A 15,513-nucleotide genomic window follows, 5' to 3' on the forward strand; every position below is an offset into this window, starting at 1 on the left:
TTTCTCATAGTCTGTTGATACTCAGCCCTGTTCATACTTATTGCCAGCACTGAAATTTTCCTTAAATAAATAAATGAATAGTAGCATAGTTTGTGTGTATATTTACTAGCTTATATATACGTATATATACACACATGCATACTCATGATGATTACAGTATTTACTTAAGTTTTTATATGATTTCAATCATTTTTAAAAAATATATATATACAAATAAACAATTGAGATAACCTTAAATACTGAAGTTTAAATAGGTAACTTAGATATGAAGTGATACTGAGCTATAATTCTAAATTGCCAAATTTGTGGGTAGATTTTATTTCTCTTTTACGTAACAGAACATTAAACTATCACACTATATACTAATGCCACTTTTAGAAATGTCATGTTAGATGCTTTTCTTTAAAAGTGTTTTGAATAGGTATTATGTGCTACGCACTGTGGATGGTGGGTTCATATAAGTCATTGTAGTTAGTTACGTATGTCTCACCTCCATTACTGTGAAACTTCTTGAGACCAGAGAGCATACTCTATTTGTTACTATATCCATTGTGCTTTACTTAGCACAGGCTTGTTACTGACTGACTGTATGATTTTGAGATGAATGAATAAATTTCAGACACATTATGAAAAAATACCTGTTTTATAAAAGGCTCCTGTGCTAAGTAGCCACTAGGTGACAGCAAATATTTACAAATACATTTTTATTTTTTATCACTAGGGGGCATTCAAATATTACTCTCAAAATAAGATGTAGCATCATAAATTTACCTTGATTTTCCTGAGTAGTCTTATCCTTTTAGTGAACATTTATAAGACTTGCTTTAGTTGACCCCATCTTTGCTACCTACTTTCTCCTTTCCTTTAATCATTATCACTAGTAGTGATAAGTAATTGTTTAATGTTAATTTACTGTCTGATTTTGAAAATAATAGCAAGCTTATTTTATCCCTTACAAAATTGTCTACTCATAGTTTTGTAATGTTACTTTAAAGTCATAGTCTAAGTTTATAAGAGAATATAGTCATTATTTTAGAGTAACATCATAAAGTCATGATGGAATATAGGTTGTATATCCGTAGTTTAATACAATTTTGTCTGTCAAATAATGGATTTGCGAAGGAGAGAACCTCTCGGATTTTTAGCCAGATCAACAAACTGGTTTCATTTGCCTAAGTAGACTAGAAAATGTTTAATTGTTCTGGTTGTAAATCTTCAGGAATTATTACACAGCTCCCCACTGGCTCCATTTTAGTTCTTGCTACTCTTAATTTGGTGGAAAGCCTTACAGTTTACATTAAATATATATATTTACATACATTGTGGATGGCTTAGTTTTTTGTAAGTTAGTATAAATTTAAAAGTTAGTACACAGAATCTCCCTTATTATATTTTAACCTTTGATAACTTCTCTGTTTTAGTAACAGTATATCACAATTTTATAATGAAAATTATACATTACTAAATCTCATCTTCAACTAACTAAAGACAGTTAAGCATCCACATATTTATTTCATGAAATTAGTTATACAGGATTATAATTTAAAATTATAATGTAGGAATTAAATATGAAGGTTTTACTTTCTTTAGTATTAGTAAATTAGTAAATTTTCTTAAAATAACTAAATTGGGAGGGTTTGTTTTCCCTTTTTTCCTCTTAAAATTAATGATTTGCATAGGGAACATCTCTTCTCCTTTAATTAAAGTATTAGGAGGTGAAAAAAAATTCAGCCAAGGATTTAGGAAAAAAATACAACTATGAAATTTTACAACATGGGTAAATTTTTAAAGTAAAATATGTACCTTAAGTAAAAATAAAATTACTACTTGTAGATCCATTGGCTAAGGAAATATGTTTCTAAGAAACTTCTCATTGAAATTTTGTGTTAATACCATCTTCTAATAATTATTTTCTCTTTGTTACATAGCTCTTATATGCTATTGTTGTGTTTTTAAATCATTAACCTTTGATTTTATTTAATTAATATAAAGCTACATTAAATGCTGTATAAAAATTATGTTTTCTTTCAAGATATAATCTGAAGAATTATCCACTGTTTATTATGATTCAAAGGCATGAATATTTTTTCCATAGGTTGTTTTAAGTTTGCTGATTAATAAAAACCACTCCCTGTTCTTGTACATGAATTAAAGTGTATGTACTATTAATATGTATAAATCTCAACAAAATCTGCTTTGTTTTGTGCAAAAATGAGTGAATTTTTTATTGTCTTCATATTATATATTTATACTTGCAGTCCTGCAAATGCATATCTTTAGAGGTAAAAGCTAATGTTATCCCCTCTGTGGTTTTGGTGATGACAGTATACAGAATTAGGATAAAAAGGAATATAATTAACAATGTTTTGTTGTTTTTATTCTGATGCACTTAACACTTAAATTTTTTAGCAGTGTAGTCACATAAAATGAAACTAAAATAAATTGTATACTGAATAAGAAAAAAAATAACAAAAATTTCCTTAATGCTATGTAGAATTAAACTCCCTTTAAAGAAAAATAATCATCTGCCATAATATTGAGTAAGTTCAGTTCTAGAAGACAGTATTTCTCATGTAGCATTCTCAATTAAATGAGGCAGGACTGATTTTAATTAATGGGCAAAGTGTTGTGTCCAGTCATTGTACCCACCTTTTTAAAATTGCTGCATAATGATGTATTTTTAAAACTTCACCTCTGACACAGTGGTCTTTGATAAAATGTTTATGTTCAATTTTAATACATTACTTTAATTTTTCTCATATTTTTGATTTGCAGATTGCTCTGGGAACAGTAACTAATGTGGAAGAAGCAGTGAAGTGGATAAGTTACACTTATCTTTATGTACGGATGAGAGCAAATCCATTAGCATATGGCATCAGTCACAAGGCTTATCAGGTGCAAAACTCATTTATTAAAAAAAAATTCAGGCTTTCTTTTTAGTTCTTTCATGATATGAGGATAAATATTTGTTTGCTACTCTTGCCTCATCTGAAAAGACGTATCTAGAAGAAAAACAAAGAGTTTTAATCTTTTGCAGAAAATTAGATAGGCCCCTGTAATTATTAGGCTGTATTTAAATATGTTTTTCTACAGATACTTATAAATTAATCTTTATACTATTATTAGTGTATTATTCAAGTATATTTCTATTTGATATTAATATTTTGCTGTTTTTTAAACATATTTTTTAAACTATGAGAAATTTTGTTTTAGAATAAATTAGACATGAAGAAACTTATAGACCATATTTGATCATTGGCTTAGGTTACATACGATCTTTCCCTCTTACCAAGTCTCTTCTAAACCCTATTCCGAAATTTTTTTTTTTTTTTTTTTTTTTTTGAGACGGAGTTTCACTCTTGTTACCCAGGCTGGAGTGCAATGGCGCGATCTCGGCTCACCGCAACCTCCACGTCCTGGGTTCAGGCAATTCTCCTGCCTCAGCCTCCTGAGTAGCTGGGATTACAGGGACGTGCCACCATGCCCAGCTAATTTTTTTGTATTTTTAGTAGAGACGGGGTTTCACCACGTTGACCAGGATGGTCTCGATCTGTTGACCTCATGATCCACCCGTCTCAGCCTCCCAAAGTGCTGGGATTACAGGCGTGAGCCACCGTGCCTGGCCCCGCGAAATTTAAAAATACCATTAAGGAGTTATTAACTTAACAGTTTGTGGTCTGGAATCAGCCCCACTCAAGTTCATATACATAGACTGAGAATTAGATGCATTTGATAGCAGCTCTTCCTATGAACTTTACAATTGTGTGTTCCATGTGGCTTATAGATTCTGTGAAATCTTGTCTTTCCTTTATAACTCTGCTTTATATATTGTAAATGCATCCTAATTACAGATAAATTCATCTATAATAATCATATGAATATTTACTAGTATTAAGTCAAAATATGTAAATAAGTTGAACTTAAATCAAAATTATAGTTTTCCCCAATTTACTGTAACTTAGTTTTTATGTAAATCCCATTGTGTTATCAAAGCAGTTGCCAATTTTTAAATTTTTATTTGTTTTAGTTTTTCTTTCCCTACTCAGTAGATTTTACCATGGGAAAACTGAAACTTAAGGCTTGGGGGAAGAAAAAAAGAAAAACAGCAGCAGCAATTAGTTCTGTGGCTGTAAATCTGAAGCCATTATTAGGTTTTTATACTTAGATTTACTTTAGATTGGACTCAACTACTTTTATTCCTCTCAGTTGAAACTTGGGCTAATCTATAAATGGATGTTTACTTTTACAACCAAGTTGCTCTGTTATAAAATATAAATGCATTATAACCTGTAACCTTACACATTTAAAGAATATGGTACTAGTTATTTTCATCACAAATATGGGCATTTTGAGAAGAGTCAGTGGCACTATGAAAATGTTTTGAAGGAGTAAAGAAAAACGAAAACAAAAACAATTTGTTTTTATAGATTAAGCCATCTCTAATTTTGGAATGAGAATAAGTACATCTATTGATTTTTAAGTACTAGCTTATAATCAAAAGTCATTTGCCTGTAATTTTTCAGTATGAAGACCTTTTGGATACACAGTATTAGTACCTTTATAGTTTAGAGAATCTTGACCCTGGGTTTTTTTTTTTTGTTTTTTTTTTTTTTTGACTTATGTGTTTTGATGTTATTACTCAATACAAATTTGTAGCCACAAAATTCATGAACTAACACAGATAAAATTGTTTAACATATTTTAATAGTTTAGTAATAGGCAATTAATAAAATATTTTTATAAATTGATGCATACATTATATCCACTTGTAGCAAACATTTAAGACTTTTTGTATTTGCTGATATGACTCTTGCCCCATCTTATGTCCCTGCAGTTGATATCCTTTTACTCCACTTTTCTGATTTTTAGAATTTATTTTAGCTATATTTTGTACATAAATAAGCACCATAAATATCTAAGTTAGGGCAAATGGTAGTAGTGTTAACTCATTATTTGATTTCTAAATTGTTTTTATACTTTCCCCACTCCATTACAGGTCATATTTCACTTTACTGCCCATGACCACCGATTGTTCCTTAAGAATTGGCATGTGTATATACATATATTTATATACAACACTGTAGTAACATGAATATTTGTTAATATCTTGTGTTATATTATCTCTACCTACAAAATAGTATTAGATAAGTAATAGTTTTAAAAGTATACAAAAATTCACTGTCAACTCTATTTACTTTTTACTTCTATTATTATTAATAAACAGAAGGGATTCTCCCATCTGCAGTTTTTAAAACTACTAAAACAGTGCAACTATCTTTTTGAAAGGATAACTTTGCATTTTTAAGAATATCTTGATTTTGACAGGGAAAACATTCTTTTCTGTCAAATATTTGTCATTTCTCCAAATAACTTATAATAAAGTAGAAATATGATTTGATAACTTAAAATTCCTATTTAGTGTGGGAGAAAGAAGACAATTATTGGCTTTTTTAATTTTTATTTTTAACCTTTATAATTTTCAAGATCATAAGACATATTATATAAGAATTTTAGATTCCAAAGTATTAGTATCTGAAGAGAATATGCACATTGGTAATTTTAATGAATTTTTAAAGCTTTCTTTATTTAATGGCATAAAATATACTTTCAATTATTTCCTAAATGTAGAAAAATGTACTTTAAACATTGTAATTAAAAAGTCTAATTAAAACATTAAGAAAACTTTTAATTTCCATAAATATGTTTGCAAATGATTACTCTCTAAAGAAATATTCAACTGTTTATATGTTTTTTGCTGTAGATTGACCCAACATTAAGAAAGCATCGAGAACAGTTGGTCATTGAAGTTGGACGAAAACTAGATAAAGCTCAGATGATTCGTTTTGAGGAGCGAACTGGATATTTTTCCTCAACCGATTTGGGTAGAACTGCCAGCCATTACTATATTAAATACAACACCATTGAGGTATTATACTGAGTGAAACAAATGCAAATATGTTTAGTTTTAGATGCAAATACTTTCTAGACCTCACTTCAAAATACATTATTAATGTAAAATAATAAAAGCAAATAATAGAACAAAATCCATTTAACTTACATGAATTCAACACTATAACCTCAGTAAAGACAAGAAAAAAATAAAACTTCAGATACTAAGGAACCTCTTGTCATCCTATTCAATGAGTGTATCCCAAGCAATAAGCACACTCAAGCCTAAAATGTCAAGGCACATTTGCTTATACATGTAATGGTTTTTAGAAGACACCTAATGTGCCTACTAACTTTTCTCCATCTTCCCCCAAATAAACCTTCTATTTGTATAGCACTTTAGGTTTCTTCAAAACCTTTAAACATGTATTATCCCAGAACTGTGATCTGGTTGAGATCAATCCAACACATTTTCTCTAGCTTTTCACTTCTTCTATCATCTATTCACATCCACTCATTTTGTCAAAGTAACTTTTTTAATTTGTTCACTTGCCAGTGTGTTGCTACCACTCTATATCCTAAACCTGTTTGCAGTTCTTTTTCAGGAACTTTAGGTCTTCTTTAGCATTTATCTTTATTCTATATGGCCTTTGACTGATTTTTTTTTTCTGCTCAGTTTTCTAATTTTCTGTATGTCCTCACCAGTAATATTTTGAGAATTTTCAGGTTACATATTTTCTAGATGTATATCTCTGAATTTTATATGACATATGATCAGCTTCAAGTTAGTGAATTGTATAGATTTTCACATTTGCATGCTGAAAATGAGCAAAACACAGAATTTTACGAACTTTTTAAAGGTATATAATACAGATTTTATTAACTGATTTTATTCATTATCTTTTTTGCTGCTAAAGATCTTCCTTAGCTTTTTATGTTCTAGGAATTTTTTTTTTTTTTTTTGGTCTTTGATAAATTTGTTGTTATTTATAAAGCAATGATTTTAAGTAGTATGCCACAGACATTGTAACTGCATTGTCTAGAGCTCAAATGTTGCTTAAAAATTTGTAATATATAGTCACATTTTTAATTTAAAATATTTTGTTAGACTTGATTTTAATCAAATATAACACTTACTTTGGTAGACCTTTAATGAACTCTTTGATGCTCACAAAACAGAAGGTGATATCTTTGCTATAGTCTCCAAAGCTGAAGAATTTGATCAAATAAAGGTAAGATTACTTGAAGTTTGAATCAAATGCATACAACATGCATTCATTTATAAAAGCTTCTCATTAATTGATACCATATAAGCTATATGACACGTCACATATGGAATATCAGCAATGTTCTTTAATTTATCAATAAGACCCACTATCCTAGATTATTGTATTATATCATACCTGACATCATTCTTTGTTCTGTACTCAACATTAAGTAATTTAAATAGGTTTGCAGTAATTAAACTATTGAAGAATGTGGTATGAAGATTTTGGTTTGTTGCAATATAAGGTTGATTGAAGAAAATGTAAAAGTACCTGTATGATTCAAACCTTAAATATGAGTATTTCTGTACCTGTATTATTTAATCTTATTAACAGTGAAAACTTGAATACTTTGAATCATAGTACTTCACAGCTTTAAGCTATGAATGTGTTATACCATATAAAAATGTATGACTATAATGAATGCATTTGAAGATAATTCAAGTTTGCCCTAATCCAGTTGGGCAGAGGTTTTACTCTGGTCAAATAAAATATGAAATCTCATCAATTCAAAGATAGTAAGGTCAGAAGATTTAATTTTTTTGGGATATCAAATTTTTATATGTCAATGGCAAATTTAATATTGGTGATGAATAATAAAATGTAATTGTATCAGCCTCAAGATCATTTCATATTGCATTTTATTAGCTACCTGTGGAAAAATTATTGTTATTTAACTATGCAAAAGAAAAATATGGAGTTACAGTAAATGGAAAGTCTTAAAAATCATGCATTGTATTTAATTTCAATGTGAAAAATTTTAATAAATCAGCCCCCAAATTCCAATAAACACTTTGATTCGTCTAGGTCAGAGAAGAGGAAATAGAGGAGTTAGATACCTTATTAAGCAATTTTTGTGAACTTTCTACTCCTGGAGGTGTAGAGAATAGTTATGGAAAAATAAACATCTTACTTCAAACCTATATCAGCCGAGGGGAAATGGACAATTTCTCCCTTATATCAGATTCTGCATATGTTGCACAGGTAAGAATCTTATTTCCTTCCCATTTTATCTTCTTTGAATATCTTTAGAGACCAAGGTGTTAATTCATGCTATGCTGTGAAAGCATTGCTTTGTGACATGCTACAAAACCACCATTTTACTTAGAACTGGTTCTGCTAATTTGTAAATCTTTTTATTTAATCTATGCTCATAAAACAGGACTGCGGATGAGATATGGTGGCTGATTTGGCCTTTTTTTTTTTTTTTGGTGTTGCTGTTGTTTATTATAAAATTTTTAAAATGATACCTTTTTTTTCTACTTTAAATGATAAATTTCATTTTCTTTTTCTTACAAAGAGCAAGGATAAATACTATTGCAAGCATAAAGAAAAGATTGTGGAACTTTTTTAGTTTTTAACCAATATTAGAAATGATAATATTTTTAATCATTAAATAAGGCTTAGTAAACATATTTCCTACCCTATGTTCAGTGCGATAAGTCTCTGGTTTTTACAAAAGTAATCTCCTCTCTACTGTGGAAACTTAAAAAATTGAGGACAGAAAGAAAATTATTCCCTAAACTATAGCTCATTTAATTTATAACTTTAAAAAAATACCAAGACATAAAATGTTCAGATGTTTGTGTTTTTACATTCAAGCGCTCGTGTGAAATAAAGTAGGTTATGGTTTACCCTATTTATCCTTCAAATGAAAGATTTCCCTTCCAGACATATTTTTTAATAGAAATTATTTACCTATCAAGGATTTGGTATTACATTTTACTGAGTAATTCCTTTTATAAATTAAGAAGAAATTAAAGCTTAATTGTATTTGAAGCATGGAAATGATTCTGCAGTTACATTATATTTGTAATTTTGTTCAAAGACTAAATATAGAAAAAGAATATTTGTGTTAAATAAATCATTGTTAATAGCCATGAATACTCAAGAGTGCTTTGAAATAGCTTTAAACATGGAATATTTACAAACACGAACCAAGATATGTTGGTAAACATTTTGAATGAATGTAGTAATTTAATCAGTATAACCAAGATACCAGATGATGATTTCATAAATTATATAAAGTTAATATAGATGTAGTGCAAATATTTATATATTCTTTAAACCCTATTATAGCTTCTGTAGGTATAATTGTTTCTTTTTTGTTTTATCTGTTTTTCTGTAAAGCAATACAATATTGTCACTTTATATTTTCTAATAATTTTATATTGAAATAGTTAATCATTTAAATAAAAGGTAAAGTTTTACTGGGTTCTGGATGAATAATCTGGCAATGTTTCTGTTTGCTTCAAGATTATGAAGATATTATCAGAGACTGACATAAAAATTGCTTTACAATGTAAAACTTAAATTCTCTTCATAATTGATATCCAGGAAGTCAACTTCAGATTAAGGATATCTCAAAGCATCCCTGGTTTTTCTTAAATAGCTATTACAGATTTAGCATCCCTGAATGCATCAGATAAATTATACTTTATTACATTTTAAGTTTAAGCCATCAGTAATTGAACAAGTACTCTCTCACCTCTGTAAAATGGTATTTTCATCTATATTTTTAAACTTCCTCGTCTCAGCCCCTAAGGTAAACCTATAGCTCAAATATTCCAGGATTTTATTTAAAGGCCTATGTTTAACTTTTCTAGACTATACATGTTACAGACTTTATTATTTTCAACCAATTTATATCATCCTAGATTAAAATGTTCTGTTTTTATCTTTTCATATGGAGTCTCTCCTACTTCTTTTAGCTTTGAGGGGACAACTGTAGATTCTGAAATATTAAAATGACACACTATCAAAGAAAGTTGGGAAAATTCACCTTGATAGTTTTTTTTATCAGAACAAATAGGAATGAGGTAGGAAAACATACTTGATAGATACAATAATAAAAATTTTATTTATTATTCTCTGGGCCTTATAAAGACCTGTTCAGTCATTTTTAATGGATATCAGAACTGTCCTCATACTTCTATCTACGATTTTGTACTTTAGTTTCTAATACTGAAATAAAATAGTCAAATTTGTCTAAAGACAAATGCATGTCTTATATAATGTGAAACGAAAGCCCTTAACTCATCTGGTCATTTTTTACCTCATAATTTTAGGCTGGATTGTTTATTTGTCTGTCATTTGAAATCTCTACTGTTATGTATCTCTTGTTTAGATTTTAACCAGATTGAACATTCTTTATTTTCAAATGCAGGTGCTATTAGATATTGGAAGGTATTTTTAAGTTTATTATTTTAAAAACAATCTTTAATAAAACAATCTGCAAAGTTAGTGATAAAGGAGTGGAGGCAAAATAAATGGAAGCTAGCTGTAGAAATGTGAAGGAAAAAAAAAGGCTGCATTAATTCTAATTTTCTATATGTCTATTAATGAAGTTATCCTCAGACTACTGAGTCTAGAATCTCAGTCATATTTGGAGAGCTTTAGTACTGGCTTTGAGTACATGCGGTGACACCAACTAGCTGTGTGACCTTGGTCAAATTTTTTACCTAATTAAGTCCTAATATCTTCATTTATAAAATCATAATATCAATATCAATTAATTGCAGTTTTTATAAAAATTAAATGAGACAATATATGTAAAGCAAGTTAACACATTGTTTGGTTTATAGGAAGCCATTAATATGACTCTTTCATCTGAGTAGCTGCACTAATCAGTATTTATTTCATTTGTTACCCTTCTCTCATTATTTTTTTTTTCCCTGAATGGATCCTTGTCTTTCTTAATTCTCTAAATAGCTTTGTAAATGTAATCATTCCACCGTATACCAGGAGGCATCTTTACTTGTCTCTTATAGTCAGATGCCTCGGTAGCCTACTAAATATTTTGCATGCCTTTTTTCCTACTTCATTTCTGTTTAGACGATGGAGCTTTCGAAGAACTTAGAAATAAGGCTTCCCCTCTGAGAAGTAAGCAAGTAGCATCCACATACAAAGGATGGATTATTTTCATGTAGAAATAATAAGAATGATTAGGATTATATGACAAAAAATATTGCCCCATAATTTAAGGATGCAGCTTGACTTGCACTTCTGAGACTGAGTTTGAATAATAAATTTATTGACAAATTTAAAAGCACATTGACTATAACAACCAATCTCCCCCTATTATTTTTTAGAATGCAGCTAGAATTGTCCGTGCTCTTTTTGAAATTGCTCTGAGGAAACGTTGGCCTGCCATGACCTACAGGCTCCTGAATCTTAGTAAAGTCATTGACAAGAGGCTTTGGGGTTGGGCTAGCCCTTTGAGACAATTTTCAGTTCTACCACCACACATCCTAACAAGATTAGAAGAAAAAAAGCTTACTGTGGATAAGCTGAAGGACATGAGGAAAGATGAAATAGGTAAGAAGGAAGCAAAAATGGTTGAATGTATTGTTTTGTGCAAATAAAATATGTTGCTAGATGTAAAAGAAGGTATTGTGAATTTCTATATTAATCAAAATAAAATTTTTACAATATTTATAAATCTTTTTCATTTATCTAAAATCAAGCAAAAATCTCTTCATATTTTTTGAAATTATTTGACACAATTAGCAATTACAATGGCATTTATATTGTCGAACTCTTAAGTTTACTATTTTGTACATGGAATCTTAGCTATAAATAATGAAAATTATTCAAAGATATTTACTCTCAGTTTTTAAAAAATATTATTTTCAAAATCTTTTGTTATATCAGCAGTATTACAGCAATAAATTATGTGAACATGAAGCTCAACATGTTTCCAGAGTTTCTGAATGAATTTCATTACATCCATGTATGTCTTTAAACCCAGTTGGTATCAATGTGTACACAGCATTTGGTGTTCTGCCTTCTTTTACGTAGTAAAATGTTTTGTAAAAAAATATGTATTACAAGAAATATGTTACATATAAAAATATGTATTACAAAATATATAATATTTTACTCCTACATATATATCTTCATGTATCCTAACATTCTCTTGGACAAATATACAATGAATTGATTAGGCAGTATTTTTTTTCTGAGTGAAACAAATATTACACATGAAAGGAATCAGGCTGAAGAAGAATGAGAGGGAAGATTTCTGTCAGCAAGAAGTCTAAAGATGTGAAGAGAGGCTAAGGTAATTATTATACTAGTAGGAAAAATACTTTTATGATAAAGTGGAAGAAGGAAGTATCAATCAGGAAAACTGGGATTATTAATAAGGGAAATTAAGGGTACTTACATTGGAGTAACATGTAAACATTTTATCAAAATAAGGAAGATCAACTTTAGTTCAAATTTGGATAGACATAAAATATTTTGATTTATTAATAAGTATACTTTTAAAAAAATTCTCTGAAGAATCAAGACATACAGGAAATCTTGATGCTATAAAATACAATCTATTTTCACTTAGTTGCTCTGACTAGAGTAGAAAAATACTTACAGTTAGTAACATTTATTTGTTACACCCCCATCAGCCCTTCCATAAATATCCATATTCCAAAATCTGATAACTTATTAAATATGTATAAGTATTATTAAAATAATTATGCTAGATTGACCATATTTTATATTTTATCTTTATGTTTCCTGAAAATGGGCATAGCTGGGTAAGTTGCATTTGATTACCAAAATTGTGGTTATGGAGTTCTGAAATAGACTCTGAATAAATTAATGACTTTTCACAAAATACTAAATATTTTTACATTGTATCATAAACTAAGAAAGAAGTGAGTCTGTTTATAGTAGTTTGAACACTATCAAGTCTCAGTAATTTTAAGAACCCTATTAATAGCTAAAGAAACTTTGATACTGACTTTAAGATCTGTGAATTACTAATTCAAGTTAACTATTACAAAATATTCAAACATGCCAGGTCAAGAATGTCAGCTATTCTACATAGCAAATCATAAAACAAGCAATAAAATTACCTTCTCTGAAATCCCATTTACAAGTCAGATTATATTGCTTCTTTCTGCCTGGACACATTTCTTCTATGTGATATTTTTCTTGCAGGTCACATTTTGCATCATGTGAATATTGGACTGAAGGTCAAACAATGTGTTCATCAGATTCCTTCTGTTATGATGGAAGCATCCATTCAGCCCATCACAAGGACTGTCCTCCGAGTGACACTCAGCATCTATCCTGATTTCACTTGGAATGATCAGGTAGAAGTGGAAAATGTCTGTATCAGTGTTAAACACAAATGTCTGTACTACAGACTCAACTACATCTCCCTACATCTGTTCCTAAGGCATATAGAAAATCCTCTAAAAAGAATATATATTGAGGATTTATTAAAAACATTATAGCAATATTTACTCTAATCCTAAACAAAAACCTAGTATATTAGTAGTATGTCAACCAGTGAGATTCCTTCAAAACGTTTAGGAATCCTAAAATTTCAACAATGAACAACAGACTAGTGAATTTAACTCCATAGGTACTTTGCTATATTAGTTCTATCTTCTTTTATTTTCTCTATGTTATCTTCACTTTTGCCATGTCTACTTAGTCTGTCATTTTAGCTTTCCAAAAACTCAAGATTTTTTGTGGTAAAAAGAGCCATTTTTAAATTTTGATGTCTCTTAAATTACTATGCTTTCCTTCTTTGAAACATTAGACTTGTAGAAAAAGTATTCTGTTTTCTCCTCCGGATCACCTGTTTCTTTCCTACTGAGACTATTTCCTCAGTGATCTCCAAAGACTAATGGGTTGCCATAATAAATAAATTTTCTCAGTTATTTTCTTTACTTCTCTGATATTTAGCACTATACAGTCTTTCAGAATGTCCATCCTTGATTTTCCCATCATGATTTTCTTTTTATTCTTTCTTCTTCTGGGTTAGATGTTATTATGTATATAAAGATCCACACCAGATCCTCTTTTTATTCAATCAACAGTGTTTAAGAACTATTTTTGTATCAGTTACTATTTAGAGATTGTAGGTACAAAGGCAAGTGAGACTCGGTTTTTTTCTTCAAGAAACCAATCGGAGAAAACAAGTAAGTCTCTTAAGTATAGTATAACAATGCCCATTTCACATGTTATTGTAACGTTCAAATTAACTGTAGGTAAGTATCTTCTGCATTACCTGATGTTTCTGTATCTTTAATGTGAACGAATTTCGTTTAACAGTATGCTCTAAAATTACCCAACCATGGTCCTAACCCAATTCTACATTGGTCTCAAAGTATCTAAACCTTTCATTCCTTTAGTTTCCTCAGCTATAAACATGTATGATGATAATAATAATAATAATAATATTTTTACCATTGGGACTAGGTGATTCATTTCCTTTGGGACTAGATGATACAAAATTATATTTAATATTTCAATAGATAAAAAGTTTTACATAAATATAAATTTATAGTTGCCCATAACTCACATTTGAAATTTTATTTTTAGTAACTATTTTTTAAATGAGTGGAAGTTTTATATTTCAACTGTCTACTTCTAATAGTATCTGTGATAAATCTGCAGTTTGATTTAATTTATTAGTACATTAGAGTACTTAATTATTTTTATAGTTAACTCTGTTAGACACACTGCTATTGGCTTCAAGAATGGAAAACTTGAGTTGCCTCAAACTGAGTTAAGCAAGAAGGTATATTATCTTGCATAATAAAAGCTCCACAGGTAGAATAGGCCTTAAACATGGTTGAGTCTTCTGTTTAAAGATGTCATTCAGGAACCAGGAACTTTCCACCCATTTGCTGTGCTGACACTTTTGGATACTTCTCAGATGTTTTCAAGATTTATTGTTAGCATTAAATAGAGCATGGGAAACATCCCCAGTTCTGCAGCCCAGAGCATGGACCATAAGACCTTTTCTTCAGTCTAATTGGGCCAGTATTTGTCATATGCCTCCACTTTATTACAGTGGTTGTCAGGGGAAATCCCATGAGCTGATTAACTATGCCAATTAAATTTATCCCAGGGAATGTGGTCACTTTTTCTTGAGTCACATGAGGAAGAGATGTATGCTGAACAAGATAGTTTTGCAGGCATCAGAGAGAGAGACACACACGCATTGAAATGGATAAACAAAATGCAGCATATCTGTCCAATGGAATATTATTAGACAATAAAAAGGAATGAAAGTACTGGTGCATGCTAAAACATAGATGAACTGTGAAACCATTATGGTAAATTTAAAAACTCCAGTCACCAAAGACTGCATATTGTATTATTTTATTTTATTGAAATTTACAGAATAGACAAATCTGTAAGGAATAGGTAGTGACTGCTAATGGATAAAAGATTTCTTTTTGGAGTGGTGAAAATGTTCTGAAATTAGATTATGGTGATGGTTGTACAACTTTGTAAATGTATTAAAATCATTTAACTGTATACTTTAAATGTTAAATGAGTAAACTTTGTAATATAAATTATATATCAATAAAGCTTCTAAAGTGAGAAGATCAGC

The 15,513-nt window shown here is 29.5% G+C and overlaps 1 protein-coding gene across 2 annotated transcripts in view; it reads left to right on the top strand.

Moving 5' to 3' along the window:
- ASCC3 (activating signal cointegrator 1 complex subunit 3) overlaps positions 1-15,513 on the top strand; it is a 337,355-nt gene that overhangs the window by 185,335 nt on the left and 136,507 nt on the right. For both annotated transcript variants that reach the window (XM_074397671.1, XM_003922908.4), the window contains exons 17-22: positions 2,776-2,895; positions 5,762-5,926; positions 7,035-7,121; positions 7,962-8,138; positions 11,246-11,471; positions 13,098-13,252. In XM_074397671.1, coding sequence (XP_074253772.1) covers positions 2,776-2,895; positions 5,762-5,926; positions 7,035-7,121; positions 7,962-8,138; positions 11,246-11,471; positions 13,098-13,252 — 930 coding nt within the window. The remainder of the gene's footprint in view (positions 1-2,775; positions 2,896-5,761; positions 5,927-7,034; positions 7,122-7,961; positions 8,139-11,245; positions 11,472-13,097; positions 13,253-15,513) is intronic.

Source organism: Saimiri boliviensis, chromosome 4, assembly GCF_048565385.1.
Source record: "Saimiri boliviensis isolate mSaiBol1 chromosome 4, mSaiBol1.pri, whole genome shotgun sequence".
Classification (NCBI taxonomy): Eukaryota; Metazoa; Chordata; class Mammalia; order Primates; family Cebidae; genus Saimiri; species Saimiri boliviensis.